Consider the following 23,499-nt stretch of genomic DNA (forward strand, 5'->3'; position numbering starts at 1 on the left):
TTGTATTCAGTGTCTAAAGAATGTTTTGCTGCAATAAAATTAATCCCATAAACAATTTCAAGTCTTTCGGAAGTATCTTACATTTGTGTAACCTTATTAACACAACCAAAGAGATGGACTACTAATGTACTGCGATGGACATAGGACAGGTACCGGAAGTGCATGTCGTAACTAAGCCTTATATAAATTGTGTACCCAGTGACTTGCACTATCTGTGTCTGTCAATCTGTCGTTACAAAATCTACAAGATCTTCCCCTCCCTTCCTGTCACTCAAGTGTTTTCAAATAGCTACGTACACGCTGAGTAAGAAAACACACATAGAGACTCAGCGAACCATATCCGAGGGCAACAACTCCTACGGAGAAAGAGTATTATTTTCTGGATTACACGAGTTAGCACTATAGTAACTTACGTATACTATAGTGAGCTACGGCTACTGGACAGGGACCCACTTGTTGTACATCATACTGTAACTGTAGTAATTATAGTACAACTACTATTCAACCTTCACCTCCATCTTACGGTCAAAGTTCATCCGGGTCGACCGTCCAACGTTGTGAGCATATCCGATCAAACAAAAACTAGTAATGGCGTGCTCCGGTGGTGTGGCGGAGCGCTGCAGCCCCCAGGGGGTCAGCTACAACACCTTACCGCACATGGTGAACGCAGACGGACAATACCTGTTCTGTAAGACATGGGAGCCTAATCTCAAGGAAGGCGAGAAACCCAGGTAACTTCTTTCACTGTGACTTACTTCCGTGGTTCGGTAGGAAAGATTGTATGGGCAAAACACAGGCATATGGCGTAGCCAGATTCCAAATCAACGAACTAGTCTTGACCGCTGAAATTGTGCTTCTATTGTATGAGTACCCGCATTTCGGCATATGGTATCACCCACAGGACAAAAAGATTAAAGACTAAACACTGTATGACTGAGGATATTTCAAGTGTCTTTAGATCTACGTTATGTTTTCTGGTTCCAGGCATTGTTACGCACTCACTACTAAGTCACGCATTGTGTTGCACAAGGATCAAAGGCCGTAGACGCAAACAGTAGAGTGCTTAAACATTATATAAACTTATTTACTTACATTTGTAAAGTTACGTATACACGTAGGCGTGGCGGTGGTATACGGTGGTTTGCCCATATCTAGAAATGTCTCGTACGTGCTGGTCGTTTCCTTCCTCAGAATGCGTCCATGAAATTTTCCCCTCTGTGTCTTATGTCAGGCATCAGGTACTATGAGTATGACCTGGTACGCCGGGCCCTGTGCCAATCGGGTTATAGACTTCCACGTAATTTTCTTCGCAACACTCTCGACCTCTATAAGATTTATTTTATCGACGTGACAACGTTATGGAATATACTTCAGTGATATAGACGATTTAAAACAGATATAATGATACTGAAAGATAAATGCAATTTCAAAGGAATTACTCTGTCTTAAAGGGCCCCGTCAGAAGTACATTTTGAGCTGTCACTAGCTCTCGTACCGTCCATGGAAAGGGTACAGAAGAAAATGGCGCAGAAAAAAAGGTTACCCTTGTCGTAACCTTGTCTTTTCTTCCCCTAGAGCACTGCTGTTCCACGCGCATGGCTTCAGGTGCCACTGTATGCTGATATCTCCCATCCTGGCACGACTTCTCAACAGTCATGGGATACTGGTCTTCTCACATGATCACGGTATGTGTGTGTCGCTTCTTCGCGTTGAGTTTGAGAACTGGCATACATCGGAGACATGCATGTACTGGGTCACACTAGAACATGCGGTTGTTGTAGTGCTAGATAAATCCATCATAAATAGACAAAAGTGCACAATTTAGCTGATTTTCCAGCTATGCCGCTGAACTAAAAGATTCTACCGTCATGCAAGACAGCTCTATCTATCTATCTATAGTGTGTCTTTTTCGTTTGACAGATAATCAGTATGTACCCAGATTCCGTTCCACATTTAGTACTTTTATAATACTGAATAACAGTCTAAAACTGATACTAGTAAACTTACCGTGTACTCAAGTCGGCCATGGTCAGAGCGAGGGGATCCCAGGAGACTACATGGACCTGGCTGTCATGACCAGAGACGCCTTACAGCATATTGACATGATGTCGGCCATGTACCCAGGAGTGCCCATCTTCTTGTCGGGACAGTCCATGGTACGCTTAGATGTTTTGTAGCCTTAGTATCAGCCTTTTTTAGCTTTCGTACGCTCTCCCCCGCTCTCCCCACGACAGAAAGCTAAAAAGGCTGGCACTCAGGATAGATGTTTTGTACAGTAATGTCTACTTTCCTTGTTCTTTTGTTATACTGAATTTGCAAGTTCTCTCTTTCAATGCGACTTGTTATGCGACTCACAATGCGACTTCATCACTAGTGTTCCATCCCTTCGCTGGTGCATGGTTGCAGTACCACTGAATAGTCGTTTTTTTGCAGGGTGGCGTCATTGCAATTCGAGCATCTCTGGAGCGTCCTGGTCAATTTGCTGGGATATTACTGTTTTCGCCTGCAGTACGGGCCGCGCTCCTGGCAATAATGGTAACATTTATCATTATCTACCACCGGTACCCATAACCTGATAAGACCTAAGTTTAACATATCTCAATAAGTAGATTCTTTGGCAGTTCAGTCTATAGTAGACTATCTGGGTCGCGCCTCTGGTGACCTCTCATGTGGCTTGAAAGATTACATATCGTTACGAGTAAATGCAATATTGGTAAGACGCCTCGTCTTTCATGATATTCCGACTTGTATATAATGTTGTGCTTCTGAGAAATGCAGTCTATTCTTATTTCTTCCTACCTACTTTTCGTACCGTTTACGTTACCAGATTGTCGTTGCACAACTCGGCGCCTGGCTCCTCCCAGAGGTCCGGTTGGGAGGGCCCCGTCCGCTACTCATCAGCAAAAACCTGGAAATCGTGAGTTATGTCGGAGATGCTTACTCTCCAAGCTTAAGTAGAGGTTTGGGTTAACTGGTTGGCGCAAAAAAACGATAAGAAGCCTAAAGCACGCCTAAATAATACCCAAACCCAACCCCCTACTTGGGGAGTAGAAGATGCTAAAATGAGATTTCTGGGATTCATGTAGTTTGCGTGTGGTGTAGATGTTTCAATGATATTCCTTAATAGATCTGTGTTTCACCTTGCAGCAAACGATGTACGAAAACGACCCTCTCATCTTTAAAGAAGGGATTAAGTTGCGGGCAGCACACCAGCTGCTTAATGGTAGGATCTGTTCATTGTCCTTTGTCAAATACGAAAAATACCAGAGCGTAAATTAAGATAAGTGTATGGTCTTACCAATAAGTGTTGCTATTGAGATTTTACGAGGGAAGTACGTATACCTTTTCTATTTTGGTTGTACCATTTCTATATTCCTGGTGTGCGATATTTTTAAGTTAAAACTACCTTATCATAAAAAGTGTGTAATCATTCTTAACTAAGTCATCTTCCTTCCCCCATTCTGGTATGATACAGGCATTCAGGAAACACGTCAACGGTTGCACGAAGTCGATTGTCCATTTCTGGTGCTTCACGGAGAGAACGACACCATAACAGACATAGTTGGATCCCGAGAATTGTACGAACAGGCCAGGAGCCAAGACAAACAAATGAAGGTACTTGTGACTACTGCCTGCCTACTGTACTCGTACCGCGTTATGCACTGTTTTCATGACTGTTGACAAGTTGTCCGTTTCCAAAAAAAACTTATTGCAATGTGACACTTCACTCGCACCAGTGCCAACTTTAAGTTAGTTTTACTAAACAAATCATCTAGGCGTTTCGCCATTTAGGAGGGTGTGCTCACTGCGTATTTGTAAACTGCAAAACCGTCCACAAGAATGTATACTATACCGTAGCCTCCTTCGCAGACTTCTGATGCGGCGGCGTTAATTTGTTTAGGGGAGTGACGCGAGTTATGCAGCGGAGGGAAGGTTTTGCTCCCGAGGGACGTCGACTCCCCGGCAAAGTCCCTAGGCAGCAAAACCTTCCCTCCGCTGCATAACTCGCGTCACTCCCCTAAAAAAAATTAACGCCATCGCATCAAAAGTCTGCGAAGGAGGCTAACCATACGGTACACCTTGTCTCTGTGTCTATTCTCCAGACGTATCCCAACTGTCTTCACTCCCTGCTGCTGGAGAGCGCTGAAGACGCCGAGAAAGTTCAGAAGGACGTCCTGGATTGGCTGTTACCCCGCCTGGACCCCCTACACACTTCCTCCTCATGGTTATGAATCCTCGTTATATCCATCAGACTATAACATATCTCCGGTAACAAATAGAATATATATAATAGTCACTTGTTTGACATGTATGAATGTCGTATACACTGTATGTTGCAATTAGCCATCGGGTATGAATTTGTAAATAATCTTAAACTGTTATAGTCTGATGGAAATGTCACTTGTCTAAAAGAAACCAAACTTGAATAGCAAATTTCTTTATTCACAACCACTTGTTTAACAAGAGACGACGTTTCGCATTCGATGACCGTCTGTCATCTTCATCAGGGCAATTATGGTTCTCTGTAATTGCCCTGACGAAGATGACAGACGGTCGACATCAAAACACCGTCTCTTGTGAATAAAGTACTTTGCTAGTCAATTATTTGCCAGCCTGTTGAAATTATTAACGAGAAACCAAACATTCATTTGAGTGTAGATGATAGGTGTGCAAGTATTGTTTACAGGCGCATTGTGACTCTAGCCGTAACTGTATAATGCACATTTTTGTTCCGAAGAAATATACTAGTGAATGTATCAGATAACGTCCCATAAGAATTGAATGATGACACTAAATTTTATTGTGATATCGTCATACATGTAGTATAGTACATATCAGATGTGAAATTCAATGACTACATATTATTGTAATATAGAAATACAGTACAATGTCTGTCATTATGGTTGATTGTACTATTCCATGGCTGCTTTATGTAATATTCATATCACTAGACATTGATCTTTAATCATGAGTATGTATCATATATGACTAGTTTGAATGTAGATATTGCGCTATGTATTGTGTTGAAATCATAGTATTCGATATAAAGACTCCGAATCGTGCATAGCTTATATACAGCGCTCTGATGATTTTATATCCAGTACGGATTGTGTACATACTGATAATATGTGATAGTATACATTATAAACCTTGTGGTAAATGTCGGTTATAGCAGTGTTTGCTTGCATTCCAATATCGTATAATTGACTTGCTCTAATGATAAACGGGTTAAGATAAGCTTGAAACACTGACAACACTACTTTACTCATCTAGGCCTGAATAGAGGTGACGCATCTAGACTCAGGACGTGTTTCCAAGTTTGGCATGTTTGGAATTAATCCTATTCATCCTTCCCGTCGCTAAAATGTGTCCTATGTATAGGGAAAGGCCCTAACACTTGGAGAATGCTCTGAAACCTTTACATAAAGGAAGCAAGTTCAGTCACTTGATGCAGTTGGTAACATGATGGCAACTGCCTCCTAGCGTTCATGATTAGGATAATTTCTTTTCATAGGTGATAGAGCAGGCCTAGATGCACCACCGTTGGCACGGAGGCGGCACGAGCTCAGGGGCACATACTAGTACCATCTACAGCAGCTTGCGTGCAGTTTCACTTTGTATCCTATTCTACAAAGCGCTTTACGCATTCTCTGGTGGGCCGCTGATGTCCTAGCTCCGAGTATACGATTTTTTAATTATTTCCTAGCAGGAAGTTTTCTCTGTTTTACTCTGATTTTTTCTTACCAGCCGACTCCTCAGCGCACCGGCCGTGGAGCCTGTATAGATAGAACAGCCGGGCGAGAAGAATGAGGACAAGAACCAACACCAGCGTCATGAGGGCCATGATGGGGGATTCCGTCAAATAGAAAACAAGGATCGCCAAAGCCCCCACACCGATATAGAATAGAGGGCTAGGCAAAACGGGCATCGTGGAGGGGAGGAACATGTTCTTGACCATAGGAACGTAGCCTTCTTTAGACCACTCCTTAACCTGCTCTTCGGTCCACTCCGTGTTTGCAGCGACGGGTGATTTCTTGGCTTTATCCGCGTCAGCTGTCGGGGCTGCCTCCTCCACCGCCTCAGCCTGAGTCTTCTCTGGTTCTGATGCGTTCTCCGTGATCGTTACTGCCGCTGCTTCTTCAGCCTCCGTTGCCGGCTCTTCAACTTCCGTCGTTGGCTCTTTAGCTTCCGCTGCCGACTCTGTAACTTCCGTCGCCGGTTTCGCTGTCGACTCCGTAACTTCTGCAGCCGCCGGCTCTTTAACTTCTGCCCCTGGCTCTGTTGTAACTTCTGCTGTCGTCTCTTTAACTTCCTTCGCCGGTTTTTCAACTTCCGCTGCCAACTCTGTAACTTCCTTCGCCGTTTTGTCAACTTCAGCTGCTGACTCTGTAACTTCGGTCACCGGTTCTTCAACTACTGCCACTGGTGGCTTTTCCTCAGGCTCAGCCGTCTTCGCCGGCGCGATGTCTTCAACTTCAACCTTTGGTGCTTCTTTTTCTTTGTGTACATCTTCTTGAGCCTGGGGGACTGTCTGAACAGCGGCCAGCTCCTCTTGGTAAACAACTTCTTGAGCCATGTTTACCTCCTCAACGGCAAGCTCTGAGACCTCTTCCAGGTCTACTTCTGCAGCAACTCGACCATCTTCAGCTGCAGCTTCTGTCTTTTGTACTTCAGCCTTGGCTTCCTCTTCTTCAGCCTTGACTGTTGTTGGTGTGACCTAAGAAAAATGTTCATATGATCTGTTTCGGAATATGTTTACTACATGTGATTTTCTTAATTCGACTGTTACAAATAACATGCTCCTAACAGAACCCTGGGCGCCACCCGTTTTGTAACGGGGCTCCTTGCACTCGCTGCCCCGGATACAAAAACGGCTGGCTCCAGGGCTATGGTAACAGAACGGTCCGATCACGCCATTGGTGCCCAACCTACCTTCACAGTCACGTCCACGGCTGGCTGTGTTATCTGAGGCGGTATCTCCTGTCTCGCTGTAGCTGCTTCCTCAGCCATGTCTTGGACAACAACCTCATCAGCTATCTGAGTCACCGGGAAAATACAAAATGCCCAAACATTAATCATGCACATTTAAAACCAATAATCGTATGCCAGAAGATTCCATATGTTGTACTGAAGAACGAAAGACCAGAAAAGCAGAATACCTTTGGTTCAACGCTGGCTGCCGATGAAGCCTGTGGGACACGGTCACGGACTGTGTAACTTGTTGTTACCTGATGTTTGAAAAGGTGAAAAATCATAAGCAAGTCTCCAAGCCAGTTGTAACAGCAAAACGAACTATGTATTCACTTCCTTGTCATTAGGTTGAAGTGCATCATATTTAGCAAGGATCGAATAGCACGGTAAAGGACAGTACACACATGTAATAGCAAATAGCGAGTAATATAAGGATGCGAGGAAAGGGGATAATTAGTTGCGCAGAAGAACACATTGCGAAATGTAGCCAAAGTGCAAGGAGAAATTGATAAGGAGGAAAGGTAGTAGTCTTGTAAACCAGATTAAAAGAAAAGAGTAAAAGAAAAGGTCCGCTTTGATATTACATTAGGCTCAGGAGTGTCTGGTGTTGCGGGTGCCGCCTGTGATCCATCCTCGGTCATCTCTGGTTCCGCCTAACGAAGGAATATCAGCTGGGGTCAAGCGTTGCGTTCACTCGTTCATTAGTTTTCCAACCAACAGTACAGTTTCAAGTCCATCTATGTAACATTAGGTCTCTTGAAAACAGGTACTAGCTTTGGCTTAAGAGTCTTCACAAGTTGAGAGGATTGAGACACAGGCATCTAGATATGTCGTAATAAAAAGCCATTTCAGTTTGTTTTGCTAGAGCGTTTAGCACGTGGCATGCATACAAGTATTCGCTCTTCTTAGGGACACTGAAAGCAATGACTAAGGTTTGTTTGAACATGTATATATATATATTGTCTACACTTTTTATATATTACTGTATATGTCATTTTATTGGTTCCATGCGTATGAACCTATGGGTATAGTAGAATTACTTCCGGGTCAACGTACCACCCCCAATAAAGTCAGATCCAAGAAGTTCAACACTTCCGGTGACAGTCCTACACTCGAAGTGTCTGGTTTTGTAACTGGGGCTTTTTTATGAACTGGCGTTTCCTGTATCATGGTAAAAAGGAATGGACAGTGGGATAATGTGTCAACAGTTAGCAACAGCTCAACAGTTAACACGCGGAAAATGGGTGGGATATGGTAGCAATCATTCTTACGGACTGGAGTTTGTATGAGTACATGTAGTACCGAAATGTGGGCGAATTTTTCGAAGTCATGCTCGACCGTGCGACATTTTCCACAAAACAACACATTGTTATCGGGTAGTCTTTAACGTCGTATTATCATGGTCATGGTCTCTCTTGGTCATAGTCCATGGTTACAATATTTTAAAACCGTAAAACGTTGTTGCCATCGAATCCCTGCATTCTTTTTATCAGATTACCATCACTTTATAAAGTGCATTATGAAATGGAAAAGCGAGCAAAGAAAGTTCACGTATGATTACAATATACACATATAACAATTAAAAGTATTGCATGGGAGTTGAAATGGAATAACTAGACCATATATATCAACCGGCGGAAGGGTCAGACGAACCTGTGTTTCACCTGTGTGTTTCTGTGTTACCTGAGTCTCCACTACTTTAGGAGCGTTGGTCGGTTCTTTCTGTGGTAAATGCACGCGCAAGGAAGGTCAAGGAAGGAACAGTAATGAATAGGAAAGTGGGAGGAAGAAAGGTACGGAAAAATGGAAGGTAGAATTGTGAGAAATAACTGAGGAATTACCGTTATCTGCGATACGACAGATACTGACTCGTTGGCCTCTTGAGTTGCAGTCACTACAGGAGTCCCTCCTGCGGCATCGGCAGGGAACTGCAGAATTTAGTACAATGAGTTTAACTACGAGTATACATCGTCCTGCAAGTATATCAACCACAGCTAGGTGGCGCTGCAATATGGCCTCACTGCTTGATTGCTTGAGCAGCACCAAGGACAGGACAGCGTCGTCCGCTATCTCCATGCATTGCTGCTGTGAAAACTTGATCGCTACGGGAAATCTCCCTACATACCCTCTACAGAGGCTGACCTAGTCATTTTACCTCGATATCTGGTACTACAAACGTGCATGGCAATCGAATAATAATGGAAGGCCGGATGTCAATACACATTACCGCAAAGCTTCAAAGTTAAAGCTGGGTTTTGAAAATTCACGATAGCATCAAACATTAATGTCCCTTTCTTTTACATTTTGAAAGCTTAGCCTGCGAAGCATATAGACAAACCTTTCGTTAACACACCACTCAAGATACGCATAGCTATTACACTTGACATTCGAGGTAGACTGGATGTGAAACTACTAGTATTCGTAGAGAGACAGGGATTGGCGAATGACGATGAATTATAGGAACAGTGTGGAAGGAAAGATAGGGAGGGGGATAGTGAGAATATATGAAGGGTAGCATTAGGAGCTTCGCCAAGTCCACCTCGAAGCTGTCAATATAATAGCTCACGGGTTTTGGGACAGTGGAAAATTCCACCACGAGACTTTTTGCTGACATACCGTTCCTGGCATGGCCACTTCCAGAAAGCCCAATACGTCATTGGGGAGTACTGCAGGTGTGGGGGCGCCATTGTGAAGGGTGTGTCTGTTATCCTGCTAGAGTTATGTGACAAAGTCGGGAAGACAGCGTTTACCTCTCTGTTAACGGAAAGTTTACTGTGTGAGTTGTTAAGATCAAAGACACAGGTCAAGTTGAAGAGCTAACACGTACCTACCCGATACATGCTTAGTTCAACTGTGTTATCTTTGAAAGATGCACAGAAGTAAATTAACAGAAAAGTCTCACCCGAGCCAGCAATTTGGAGAATAGTATAGTCAAATATATTCTGAGAGCGGTTAAGTTCTACATATTCAAATGGCTGCAATTCTTCTCTTTAGGTAATAGCCTATTCATAGGTAAACACGGAATATATTACACTACCTACATTTTATCGACACGAAATGACCTCATGTTAATCACGCAAAATTGAGGTTTGTGCACACACACAAATTAAAAATGCCAAATTGCACGTAAAATACATCATTATAAATACACTTGAACATAGGAAAATTTACAAGAGTAAATACTGCCTTTCTTATACATTTTGGTATTTCAATGTCTAATACAAATTTGATAAACACCCAACGATTCAAGACAATATCGGATTGTATGGAGTACTACAAATGGTGTAATATATAGGCTACTCCAGGGTTCAAACGTATCACAGAAAGACATTTGACCCTGATCTACATTTCAGCGGAATGCTGCCAGACATAGGCTGAACGTGTCACTGCGCACGGCCGAGTCGGTAAACATGAACGCAAGCAGACAAGTATGCCGACCGCCCTGACCTGCCCTACTTCAGGCGTACTTGGGTACTTAACAATGGTGGCAGTGTGTAGATCTATGTCAAAGCAATATAGTAGTAGACACGCTGAAAAGTATAATATTAAATTTTAAAAGTACATTATTTTCTCCCTCTATTCAACATGCATGATGCAAATGAGAACACGCTTATGTATATGTTTTCAACTACGTAGAAGATGCTTAGAAAATTAGATTTGAAAATTAAAATTGATTTTTTTAATATTCTGAATACGTTACGAGATACATACGTGACTTTAGTTTGATTATGATGCCACCAACGCAAAAGTTCCGTAAACTTCTGCTAATTACATACTAGTAAGTAAATGGGAAAATATTATTCTTATGGTCTGTTTTTCTTTCTTATATCATTTTTCTTGAGCTTTCTGTCTTTTCCTTTTCTGGCATACCTTTGGTCGTTTCTCCAGAGCGTCCTTCCCCCTAGCGGCCACCTCCCCAGGCTCCCCCGCGGGTGCAGATGTCACGGCTTCTGTCACGGAGTCTGCCATAGCCAGGCTATTCACACTTCCACCTGTGCAGATACAAAATTGATACACCTGTACACCCCGTATGAACAGCGTTCAAGGTTAGCAAGTATGCTGCCCAACATAGACTGAAATATACTAGTGTAGTATAGTATAATAGTACACTGTATAGTGTAGTGTAGTGTAGAGGAGTATAGTACAATGCAGTATAGTTTAGTATAGTATAATATAGTGTAGTGTAGTGTACTAGTAGTGTAGTGCAGTATAGTATAGTATAGTATAGTATAGTATAGTATAGTATAGTATAGTATAGTATAGTATAGTATAGTATAGTATAGCATAGCATAGCATAGTATAGTATATAGTATAGTACAGTATAGCATAGCATAGCATAGCATAGCATAGTTTAGTATAGTATAGTATAGTATAGTATAGTATAGTATAGTATAGTATAGTATAGTATAGTATAGTATAGTATAGTATAGTATAGTATAGTAGTATATTTGGCATCAGTTTGATGGCGGTCTGCCAAAGCCTAGCTTGTGATCCACACACCCCAACATTCTCCCACCCCTAATGACTCATGTAGCACGTAGCCGAAAATGCTGAGCCGGTGTGAGCTGGATTGAGCCGGTAACACACCGATATCAGCGCCAGGATGATTTACTGCAACCGAGACCAATATATACTCACGCCAGTTCGATAAGCTTAGAACAAATTATTGAGCATATACCGTTTGCCTTGGACGGGATACAAGAATTAAGTTGCCGTAATTATGAACATTCGAAAAATGTGGTCAATATTTCAGGGACTGTCGTGGGGGATCAAGCCTTGGCATACATACTGGAAGCCTTTCCAGGCATCGTCTTTCTTTGAGTGCCCGGAAGAGATCACGACTACAAACAAGTGTTAGCACAAGACGGATTATGTTAACGTTGGGTTTAGAAAGGAGTCCTTGTGTTAAAAGAAGGATGGCTGACACAGGAATGTGCCGATGTTCCAAAGATTAGGTGTTGGAGACCGTTTTGTCATGGGGAGTTGAAGAAAACAGAACGCGGCTAAGAAATAGATCAATAGCCGGGTCTGTCTGTCCAAAGGCCGCTGTCCTCCTGACCTACATGTGCTACCGGTGACCGTAGGTAACCTCCCACGGGCCTCACGTAGAGGTGTGCCATGAATACTATATAGCTAATATGACCTACATGTATATTGCCGCAGCTCTTGAAAAGTTTCTGGCGCACAAAACTCGACTTTCATAACTACCGAGTGTTGTCGAATACGATGTCACAAGCACATAGAATGATAGGCTATGATACAGCGTCGGCAACGAAAATAACGTGGCCGATCTGGACTAATATTCAAGTAGCATCACGTATTAACTATTTCACTCCTTAGCCATAGCTTCTATGCTGTTTTCTTGATCTTGGGATCAGGAATCAATCAATCTAACAACTGGTTAGGAACGAAATTTCAAATAGGCGAACAGTACTATATAACGACGCTAATGTCTACACCATGTATTAAAGTGAACAAGGACTCCATACCAGAATTATTCACAGGAGATACTTTGTACATTACAAGTTTGTGTCTGAGAGAATACAGTCTCTTTTCCGTAGAGTTGTAAATATATTGTAAGTGCGATGTGGATTGGTACATGTCGGCTGTACGAAACATGATACCCGCAGTGGGGCATGGCGGCCAGCTGATGTACAGTCTATATGATATATAGAACAGCGTAACTGAGAATCGTGTACGTGATCAATGAAGTCCAGTCGTGGCTCTGACAGGAATCGATAGTTGTTATGTTGGCTATGTGCTCCAGGCTTGCAGAATATCATAACGAAATGGCCAGACCATGATTCATATACTGCACGGTGTGTGCCTCTCCCAGGCACCCACCCACCCTGAGGCCGACAACTGGTGTTATTTTTGGCAGGGGCAATGCCTGGTCAATGCAGTTGCCAGCGGCTATATCCGGAAACACTCATTCCGGCAATATCACCTTCAACACACACACTGCTAAACGCCGACCACAATATGTAAGAGATACAAGTCATTATGACTTGTTATCAGAATGTATGCTCAACCCACGAGTCCACAATTTATTTCCCCCAGACCACACAGTTTGCGGCAATGACATTGTCCCAACAGAAACAGCACTGCATTTGACAAGGGTTGACTTCCTTGATATACATATCCTAATCCTCGACCAGGACAACTAGACTAAGCCGAGGTTTAATGTTTATCCTTACGGTATTGCGATGACGTGCGACAATGCAAGGAACATTCTTCGGTACTTCTTCAACCCGTTTTGGCGAGGCCCTATTTCCTGTGCCATTCAACTGTGCAAGCAGAACATGTCTGGTATACACAGCGGATTTTTCTCTAAATCAAAGATTTCCCGTCTACAACACAAACAGTATGTCTTTAAACTATCTTGTCAGTTGTAGTAAAGGTATTATACGAGGTATCGATCATGTACCAAATACACATGCATGGGTGTTTACATACTGCATGGCATATGGATCATAGCGCGCTCGGCGTGGGCCAAGTATCATCGTTCACTGATAATTACACTATATCATCCCCGTCATGCATGCTCTGGATGAACACAACAGCGATGGTAAAGACTAAGGATTGTAGATAACAGACCTACCTATCCAGCGGGCGCACAAGATGACGGGCAGCTACACGGCACCAGGCACTACAGCAGCACAGCACTGAAGTGACGTCAGGTCCCGGAGAAGGCTATCCGCAAGTGCGAAGTGCGCAGCTCTGTGCCGAGAGGTCTGACGGCCCAGTAGCGATCGGCGTGCCCAGTTTAAAGAGTGACTGACAGCTGACGTTTTCAGAGCGAAACGGCGCGCCAAAACAAACCAGCATGCAGCCCCGCGGTCCCCGTATAAACATTTGGGGGCTCTGTCAGAATTGGGTCAACATGAGATTGACATACATGTATGATGAAAAAGCACGTTATCTTATTATAGATCTACTAGATATTTAACATTGTAGACAAATATATGCTTAAAGTAAATCTTAGTCCGTCATTTCATATTTAACTTAGAAATACCAGTAGCGAGAACACCCCCCTCAAAGTACAAACCCCTCCCTCATAGCGCAAACACCACCACCCCCTTATAGCGCAAACACCACCCACCAAAAATTACCATTCACCCATTCTAGGAAACAGAAAGAAATGGAACGGGCAGAATAAGTAGTTATTACATCCTAGTGTGCAAGAACGCTGTCCTATTGCGATTGCACTGAAAACCATTTTATGTTCTTCAAATGGTTTCCGTTTATCTGATAGTACTTAGCCAATATCGATGAAGGAAAAACTAGGTCCAGGTCAAACACACATAGGATCGATGTGCACTGGCGTGGTTATACCTGTGGAAGTCATTATTCTTGTATGATTATAAGAATCTGTCCTAAATCTATAGGCGTTGACAAGACAGCACTTCGTAACCAGGGTGTGAAGGAGGGATTGAATGATGTAAACTTTACCTCGTAATTATATAATGTAACTCAGAAGACCAATGCCTTTTAGACAGATTATGTTAGGGAATTTATTGGTAAATCTAGTCTGTGTTTGCCACCACATTGGACCATTGCGTGATATACATGGGATGTTGACATTTCCAGAGAATTGCATCAATGGCGGCATGACATAAAGGGGAAGAGGAAGGAAGGCACTAGGAATGGAGGAAGGAAGGAAGGAAGGAATGGACAGAAGAAAGAATGGGGTGGATAGCATTTTAGACTAGAGTCCACCCTAATGTCTATAGCAATATATCATGGCCCAGAGGCCCCTTTTGGATTGATTGCTACACAAACCTTTTCTGCTATAGCACTGCCTCCTACATGTACCAATGAATATCATACACAGACCATTCAAATTCCACCTTGACAACACCGATATACAAGTGTGTTTACATCGCTTTATATTGTATCTCACGTTCTGGAACATCCTTAAAGCATCACGCCTGTCGGACGCGTCACAATGGTTTCCAAGGTTCTTGTGAAAACTGACCTGGACAACAGGTCGTACACGCAAACATATCAGATTGGCGGCAAGTGTTTGATTAAAAAATCTTTATACGATGCCGAATTCAGACGAAGCTGACAAAAATGCTCCAGAAAGAGCGAAGAGCACCACCAGCCGGCAGATGACGGTACTGGAGTCGCATGGCTTCCTCCTGGGTCCCACGCTGGGTCACGGTTCGTACGCAGCGGTCAAGGCCGCCTACTCCAACAGACATAAGTGCAAGGTAGCGATCAAGATCGTCTCCAAGAAACGAGCTCCTAACGACTACATCCAGAAGTTCTTACCCAGGGAGATCGACGTCATCAAGATTTTGAAACATCGCAGCCTGATCTGTTTCCTACAGTCCATCGAGACGACAAGGTGAGAGCCAAGTCAGGTCAGGGCATTCAGCGAGACATTGTCGCGGGTGTTTTTTTTTTCAAATGCTGTAATTTTGCGACCTTGGACAAAGTAGCGTTGTAGTTGAAATCATCCGCCCTCTCCCAAGTCTCCTAACAAACGCTTGTTTAAATGGTGGAAAGTTCGACAGGTTGCAATTTTTCAATTGCTTTTCATTTCTTCCCTACAACATCTATTACCCAGTACTACTAATTAATGCACATTCTTACCTTCCAGGTGAAATTTTCCGCTATCCAATTTGGTTTTGTACTTTCCTCTGTGCAGAATGATAGTACTGAGACGTATACGCATTAAATAAATTGGAGATATGTTTTGAGTTATACAAACCTGAAATCTCCGTCTGGCCTCTTAACCAGTCGCGTCTACCTGGTGATGGAGGTAGCGGACAACGGTGATCTCTTGGACCGCATCAAATCCAAATCCTTCATCCCTGAACCCCAGGCCGGCGTCTGGTTCCACCAACTCTTAGACGGGATAGACTACTGCCACCGCAAGGGCGTGGCTCATCGGGATCTCAAATGCGAGAACATCCTCCTCGACGCTAAGGACCACATCAAGATCACGGACTTCGGCTTCGCCAGGGGAGACCTGGAGGCCGTGGACGGTCGGGCGAAGCTGAGTGAGACGTACTGCGGGAGCTACGCGTACGCACCGCCGGAGATCCTGAAGGGCGTGCCGTACGATCCGTTCGTCGCTGACATCTGGAGCATGGGCGTGGTCCTGTTCACTATGATGTACGGGAGACTGCCATACGACGACTCCAACCACAGAACTCTCCTACATCAGGTTTTGTCCTCTAGAAATTTCCTCTATCTGTACCAGGAAGAGTAGTGGTTGTCACTAATTGTCCTTAATAAACAAACAAACAAACAAACGAATCTGTACAAAAGGGGTGATTTTGGAAATCTCGTGCTAATGCTTTTAGTTTATTTTAAAGTAAGTACAATTCTCGAGCCTATCACACTGACATATACTATGAGAGATCAAATATTGAACAACCCATGGTATTACAAATGTACATGGAACGTTTAGCCGGAAAGAGCACAAAATAACTGTTAAATACTCCTTGTTATAGGTCCAAAATCCAGTCGTCTTTCCCAACGCGAAACACACCGTGTCGGAAGACTGCAAAACGATGATCAACAAGATCCTGACCAACGCCAAACGTCGCCTGTACATTGACGGGATCCGCAGAACAGGCTGGTGCCGCAGGGTGGCGCCCGTGCACCAAAACACCCGCAGGTGACATCATACAGTACATAGAGCGTCCTTGGTACAACCATTTCATTATCCTTCTTTATTGGTCACCGACACATAATGTACGTTATTCATAAAAAGCGTATTTCGCCGTAATGGTTGTAACATTTATTCATTGAGATATTGTGTCCACTACTTAAATATGCTACTAGTATGCCATTAACATTCATTTCGAATGCTATTTTCGATACTGATCCTGAGTCTTTCTCTCACCAGAGCCAGCAAAGCAGAAAGTGGCAAAGGAGGGACAAAAGAAGCAGTCAAAGTGTAGTAGATACTGCTGAACAAAATAAAACTGGATCAAAGATGGAAAGAGCATTTGCTAAAACATCAAATAAAAGATCAATAAACTATTTCAGACAGCAACCAGGGCCTACTTTACAGAGCCTTTCCTTTTATCTATGAGTAAGTAAGGTTGGAAAAGCTGATATGGTGTGAAGTTCACTGTTCACCCTTGTATTATTGCATGTCCCTGGGTGCTAGGTTGGGCATCTCCATTTTGTATGAGAGAAGGGGACAATTAAATACAAACTTCTTACAGACTTTTTCATGTAGATTTGTGAAGCATTACCATACAAGTTATGGAACTGATTGCAAGTTTACCACCAGAATATTTTGGTTATGTCTGAAGTGACACACTCCAAAGTTGCTTACCTATACAAACACGAGCCACAAGTCCAGTACCAGATCAGACTTCAGACTTTATTGCTACCAGCCACGAAAAGAAGAATGTTCAATGAAAGCAGTCTCATTATTTCAAAACATGTCACAGTGTTCAGTATTTACATCTGCTGCTTCGAGCACAAAATATGTCTCTAAACTCTAAGCAATATCAATAAATTTCTTGAATGACATCTTTGCCAATAAAAACCCAGGGTCGTACAGACATAACTTTTATAGTAAAGATTGAATTAATACATAGAAAGGACAACCTGTTATTCTGCTCTACTATCATTCCAGTATTCATACATGTGCTTGAGTATACTTGATTAACAAATGTTTCGTTTTTCACTAATGTTTGACACAGATTGCCTTTTCTCCTTTTTTTCATACTTATATTTATGTATTCGTTGCCAAAAAAATAACAATGGGACTTCTTGAAGCTTCTGTATGGAGGCTACTATGTTATAATGTTATAATGTGTTCCTTTGTACTAGACAGACAGTGGGTAAACTGTGTGACAGTGTAGCATCTAGTTTAATCAATCAAGACAAGTTTTACGAGTATGTTCAGTGGCATTTTGTACATTCTGAGTGTCCATAGTTACAACCACGCAAGTCACAGTGTTAATTTCAGTGTATTTCCAGAAATGCACTGTGTCTATATATGTAAAATGTACATAATGTTCTTTGCCCCAGTCTTTAAAAAATTTCTTTGTATCATTCTCATCTATTACCTTCAATATTACACCACTATCAAAAACACCAACCAAAGCCAGGCAGTAGGTTACAGGGCAAGCTGCAATAAAGTATACATATCCAAATACACTTAACTTAAATCACACATCTACATATTCTCTAGTCTGTGTTCCTCAAACTTATCTACACCATACTGAAATTACCAAAAACCAATAGTGATACTTCTGTTTTAGGAAAGGCCTTGAATAAATGCAAATCTGATAGAAATGCAGTGCATAATAATACATATTGTTTTCAATAGATTACATTAGCCCATATGTCACCATTCTGTCTAACCCCTACTAGTATGTCCATGCATCACTCAATGTAAAGTACAGACGGATATAAGATTGGCGCTGACACTTCTATGTTGACAGTGTACATGTATTATAATATTTACAGTGCCTGCCACCATGAATCACAAAGAACTGCAAAAATTCAAAAACACTGAAGAAAAATACTCCAATGTCACGACAGCTAAAAAAAAGTCACACATCATTATGCCAATAAAAAAATCACATGAGACTGAAGGCAATTTGATGGCGATGATTTCTGTGTTGGAATTTGATATCATACATTTACATAAACATGACAGTAGGGGAGAGGAGTTGATATAAGAAACTGAACCAGTGACTATTCAAGCCAAATCCATCTGTTGAGGGTAGTACTGTCCAAATCCATGATACAATTACAGTACTACCAAAGAAGTCAGAAGAGTCATCAAAATTTCCCTACAATAGTAAGTACTGATCATTCTAATTTCTTCCATTAACCAAAGACTTAACAACATCCAAATCACTCCTCAAAAATGACAAGGATTTTGTTCAAAGAAAAGAGATACAATGAAGTTTAAATCATTCAAGTTGTAAGTTTTGGGCACCGTTAAATCTTCTTCACAAGGGGTGGTTTTGCTTTACACTATGCAACCTCACACCAGTAGAGTTTCTGGTATCAACTTTCCTCTGCATCTCTCGAGGGTTGTGACATGGGGCAGGGGGTAAGTTTGTAGGTGCTCATGAGGCCCAGGCCGCCAACTCTTTCATCTCATCATCCTCATCAGCAACTGCTGCTTGTGCTGCGAAGAGGACAAAATACATCAGTCAATTTGAGGTTTACTGCACAACGATTGTAACAGGTACAAAGTATGGCAGATAATAAGATTATTAGCTGGTATGGGTCTAGCAAAATTCTACATATAGATTCAACAGGTATGGCAGAATGTTGAATGGAACTACTGACTAAGAACTACATGTAGTACACCTCTACAAGTACGTGCTAAGCTACACTATACTTTATTTATAAAGAGTAGTTGTATATATACTATTTAGGTTCTATGAGTACTATGCCTTACAGTGTCAACTAAATTACTGGTTAAGATGCATCTAAACTGTCTAAACTACATGACACAGAAGGGGGAACAGGTAATTTTGTTTGCTGACCTGCAGGGATCTTGTGACCAGGCACGGAGGGTAGCTCTTCTGTTGGTGCGTTGATGTCCAGGAGTTTCTCATCCAGGTCTTCCTGTTCAAGCTCCTCCAGTTCTGCCAGGAGGTCATCCTACAGAACACACACATTTCTCAAAGTGCTCTCATTGTCTCTAAACAGTGATCATGCCAAAAGGGAGTCTCTTTAGCATACTTACTAGTACTTACAAGTTTATTGCTCTGATACCTTGCTCTGATATAATTACACAGCTGTGCCAAAAATTTATAGATCTTGTCAAAGTCAAAAGGTATCAAACATGGTGTGTGTGTGTGTGTGTGTGTTAAATGGTTTTGAAGTGTTCCATGTAGTCAGCTGAGCTTGTTGCCTCCACAGTGTTGTACATGTACATGATGTCTATTCCATTCATGTGTGTTTCTGCAACAAACCAAACCAAAGCAGGACAAACTGTCCACATGGCAGCAAGGAATTTGTGATAAAAGAAGCGAGCAAACTAAGATAATTGTTTATTGCAAACATTGGAGTATGGCTAACACAATTGGCACAGTCAACTTGGAGTTAAATCAAAAACAGATGCATGTTAATACATTTTGTACTTATACAATATCACAGCTAAAAGAATTGTCCTGTGATTTGTGTTGGTTGCCCTTGCATGTAGAAATTGCACATGGATTGCAGCAGTGCTTCTGGTTAACATTGTGCACCTCACCTCATCCACATCTTCCCCAAATCCCACCGGTTTTGAGATTGCGTCTGAGATTTCCTGAGCCAGATCTTGCTGTTCCTGGATGTCTGCCATGAGGTCATCCACTGTATCTATGTCTCTGTTAGGAAGAAACAAAAAATGGCACGAGGCCATCTAACTACACTGTCTCTAGCGAGGTATGTGTCCCCATACAACATGGAAGGCAGTCTCAACCATTCAGGGCATGTCAGAGTCTCAATTTCAAGGATTTTGATGATCACTGTAAAAAGTGTCATGTATTATAACCTTTGCAACAAACACTTTTGAGCCAATATAGTTGGAATGAATGACATGTCCTGTAATGCTTTTGAGCAGGGGTTGAGCCTTCCACGTTTTCACAGGGAAAACACCTCTACAACATGGCCTCACCTCATCAACATCCTCCCCAAAGCCTACAGGTTTGGAGATGGCATCAGAGATCTCCTGTGCAATGTCCTGCTGTTCCTGTATGTCTGCCATCAGGTCGTCGACCTGGTCCACATCCCTGTGGGTGGGCGCAGGGGTCAGAGGTCGAAGCAACACAGGGGATCATGGGAGGACATGGGGGTGACAGTTCACAGAAGGTGGATGGAGAGGGAGGGAGGCACAAAGATGAATGATGAGCAGACAACATTGGTGGGATATGCATGACAAACATGGGGTTGGCACTCTTGCCTTTGGCTGAAGATTAGTGGTGCAATAACTCATAATTAGTATTGAAATCTTTGCAACAACAATCTGTTGACAGTTATTTTGGAAAACATGACATGCAAGCTTGGTACCTGTTATTATTACAGTATCATGTGACCTTGTCCCTTAGTAAATCAATAAATCTGAAAAAGTCAATACAGTATTGTGTGTGTGTGTGCTGATAACTGTTCAAAGTATGATTAGGATTATTGCACCATCATCTTTAGCTGGCAACTGAGTAAATATATACCACCACCACTCACACTTCTGATAGGTATGTACAGTTGTATTCAGACATAAAATCATCTTGCAAATTGGTACCCCTGATTTTACTTTGCAACAATTCAATTTACCATTAGATATTTTAGACAAAGGAATGGAGAATGATGATTCAGCAAATGTTAGCTTCAAAGCAGGAGAAATTGTCTACTAATTTTTTCCCAAAACACCACAAAGGTAAGCGTTACACAGACATGCACAAAAGCACTTGTGATTAGTGGCATCACAGTTGTAATCATGGCAATGTTGAGACAGACACAGACACAAACACAGAGGCAGCGGCAGCAGATGACAGGGCAGAAGTGTTGGCGTGAGTTTGCATGGAGCTTAAGGGTTTCGGACATTGCACAGGAGAGGTTCTATATTGTATGCCACTGTTGTGGACTATAGACCCACCCCAAAGGAAAATGCTTGTATTAGTATCCAAGTTCCAACACAATGGTTGAAACTACAAGTGTATATGAGCATGTGAGATCTAGTACGGGCTGGAAAATAGGTGCTTACTGCCACCCACAAAAACTATTTTTCTAATGTTACTAGTCTACAAAAACTTGGACAGGCAAGATTTAACTCCAAGGCAGCTAGAGCATCACAAAGATATTAGATGTCTTAGATAAAGATTGAATGATAAGTGCATATCTAAAAACTGTATTAATATTTAAATCCCATGTCATGTAAATACCATTTATATGACATAAGAAACAAGCAAATGTTACGAGCATCACGTGTATAAAAAAGTTACCGGTAATAATTTCAATCATAAAACACAAACGTTTTGTAATATCAAACAGAAACTATGTAAAGACTGTTAACTGTCTCTGAATGCATGTGAACTCACAAGTGTTGGTGAGCCGCTTTCAGAGCCTTTGCTGCATAGCCCATTGTCTTCAGCACTTCTGTGTTGGTGTTGGCATTCTCCAGTGCTTCCCTCTGGAACTCGATGGTGGACAGTGTACCGTCGATCTGAGTCAACTGCTTCTCGTAACGCTTCTTCCTCTTCAGAGCCTGCAGTGCAACTGGTACAAGGACAGTACATTGTATTTCTATTAAATGTCGACTGTGACGATCTCGAAAAGAGAAGGGCTTGCCACAGCATGTGCGAAGTTACTGCGAACCATGTCCCAATGCAACCTGCACTGATCCATTCGATTGATGACTTATCTAAAGACTAGTGTAACTGACTGTTGGCTTATTTTATGTGATTCAGGTTTTGCAGTCTTGGTCTTTGCAGATGGGCCCTTGACAAGTGAAAGTGGTGGCACAAAAAGACAGTGTTTGTAATTCCCATGAATTGAACTGCAGAAATAACAAGTTGTTTTTGGAGATGATGAAATTGAATTTTCACCAATATATTTTCCACCATGGATGTCATTAAGCACCCCCCCCCCCAAATGTCGGACCATCAACATTTAATACGTCATCGTTATCCCATCATGTGATGTTGAACCAGGGTTCACCTAACTCAAAGCAAACACCGCAGTGGGAGGGGCGGCAGACTACAGATTCCTCAGGACACGCTAAAATCTATATCAAGTCTGACTGTACGTGATCGGACTGCTACTCGAAGATGAATTTATTGTTGTCTTGCCTCTAAATTCAGATAAATAGACAGATGTGCTGCTAAAACTAGAAAATTACTCTGGAATGTTGGGCTTGTTCCTCAAAACAACAAAGAAGACAACAGATCTGGTTCACTTCCGTGTTTGTGACACGTAGTTAGCAGCTTCGTCACAACACCTTTAATCATTTCCAACGTTAACATTTTCTATCGTCGATCGAAATATGATTTATGCAGTTGTTTATAAATTATTATTTTTGGACGTAAATATATAGGCGTATCTACTGGAAGACGGCCAGGACCAGGACACACTCCTATCACTAGTCAAGACCAAAACAACCAGCAAAAGTCGATATAAATAGCGATCAGAGATTTTTTGAAAATAACAACATATGGCCTAAGAGCAATGGCATCATATAGAATAAACACTAAAACATAAAATATTACCTCTCTTGTTCTTTGTGCCGTTCTTTTTTGCTATCGCTAACTCCTTTTGGACCTTAGACTCCAAAAATTCCGATTTCTTTTCTAACATCTCCTCGGTCTCCCTCAACTTCTGGATGGCTTCTCCCGGCGTCGGCTGGGCCTGCTTCTTGCCACCGCCAAACATCTTCGCTATGAGACTCATGTTGCCTGTCTATTGTGTGAAAACTTCCTTAGAGTGAGTAGAAGTCGTTGATTCTTGCGTAAAACCTGAGGAAGCTTGTCCAGCTGAGTCTTCAGCAAAAAATAGTCAATGGCATCATCAGTGTAAAGCGCATGCGCACGATGTGTTTAAATCCCATGA

The 23,499-nt window shown here is 42.2% G+C and overlaps 4 protein-coding genes across 12 annotated transcripts; 2 read left to right on the forward strand and 2 right to left on the reverse strand.

The window, feature by feature from the left end:
- The first annotated feature begins 487 nt into the window (after window positions 1-487).
- LOC109474009 (monoglyceride lipase-like) lies at window positions 488-5,507 on the forward strand. 2 transcript variants are annotated; one of them, XM_019774214.1, is made up of 8 exons: window positions 488-731; window positions 1,576-1,685; window positions 1,999-2,156; window positions 2,434-2,535; window positions 2,828-2,917; window positions 3,148-3,223; window positions 3,476-3,615; window positions 4,104-5,507. In XM_019774214.1, exons 1-8 carry the CDS (start codon window positions 589-591, stop codon window positions 4,230-4,232), a joined length of 948 nt encoding a protein of 315 aa, XP_019629773.1. In that variant the 5' UTR covers window positions 488-588; the 3' UTR covers window positions 4,233-5,507. The 2 variants fall into 2 exon arrangements, with proteins under 2 accessions (XP_019629773.1, XP_019629774.1); XM_019774215.1 differs by having other exon boundaries at window positions 491-731; window positions 2,020-2,156.
- LOC109474008 (enolase-phosphatase E1-like) lies at window positions 5,507-13,724 on the reverse strand. Of its 7 annotated transcripts, none has more exons than XM_019774208.1 (10): window positions 13,574-13,724; window positions 10,843-10,964; window positions 9,589-9,681; window positions 8,814-8,900; window positions 8,626-8,694; window positions 8,029-8,133; window positions 7,557-7,625; window positions 7,161-7,229; window positions 6,934-7,038; window positions 5,507-6,718 (listed from the first exon to the last, which is right to left on the reverse strand). In XM_019774208.1, the coding sequence occupies exons 2-10, from the start codon at window positions 10,939-10,941 to the stop codon at window positions 5,726-5,728; spliced, it is 1,689 nt and encodes a 562-aa protein (XP_019629767.1). In that variant the 5' UTR covers window positions 10,942-10,964; window positions 13,574-13,724; the 3' UTR covers window positions 5,507-5,725. The 7 variants fall into 7 exon arrangements, with proteins under 7 accessions (XP_019629767.1, XP_019629765.1, XP_019629766.1 ...); XM_019774206.1 differs by having other exon boundaries at window positions 9,589-9,684; XM_019774207.1 differs by having other exon boundaries at window positions 9,589-9,684; window positions 13,570-13,724.
- Window positions 13,725-14,855: 1,131 nt separating this feature from the next.
- LOC109473464 (testis-specific serine/threonine-protein kinase 4-like) lies at window positions 14,856-16,983 on the forward strand. The gene is made up of 4 exons (XM_019773327.1): window positions 14,856-15,325; window positions 15,721-16,150; window positions 16,440-16,606; window positions 16,838-16,983. The coding sequence occupies exons 1-4, from the start codon at window positions 15,021-15,023 to the stop codon at window positions 16,890-16,892; spliced, it is 957 nt and encodes a 318-aa protein (XP_019628886.1). The 5' UTR covers window positions 14,856-15,020; the 3' UTR covers window positions 16,893-16,983.
- Window positions 16,984-17,304: 321 nt separating this feature from the next.
- LOC109473765 (charged multivesicular body protein 4c-like) lies at window positions 17,305-23,479 on the reverse strand. Of its 2 annotated transcripts, none has more exons than XM_019773797.1 (5): window positions 23,160-23,479; window positions 21,993-22,170; window positions 20,171-20,285; window positions 19,458-19,575; window positions 17,305-19,093 (listed from the first exon to the last, which is right to left on the reverse strand). In XM_019773797.1, exons 1-5 carry the CDS (start codon window positions 23,338-23,340, stop codon window positions 19,032-19,034), a joined length of 654 nt encoding a protein of 217 aa, XP_019629356.1. In that variant the 5' UTR covers window positions 23,341-23,479; the 3' UTR covers window positions 17,305-19,031. The 2 variants fall into 2 exon arrangements, with proteins under 2 accessions (XP_019629356.1, XP_019629355.1); XM_019773796.1 differs by lacking the exon at window positions 20,171-20,285 and adding an exon at window positions 20,576-20,690.
- Between the last annotated feature and the right edge of the window lie 20 nt (window positions 23,480-23,499).

The sequence above is a fragment of the Branchiostoma belcheri genome, unplaced genomic scaffold, assembly GCF_001625305.1.
Source record: "Branchiostoma belcheri isolate BF01 breed outbred unplaced genomic scaffold, Haploidv18h27 scaffold3, whole genome shotgun sequence".
NCBI classification, from domain to species: Eukaryota; Metazoa; Chordata; class Leptocardii; order Amphioxiformes; family Branchiostomatidae; genus Branchiostoma; species Branchiostoma belcheri.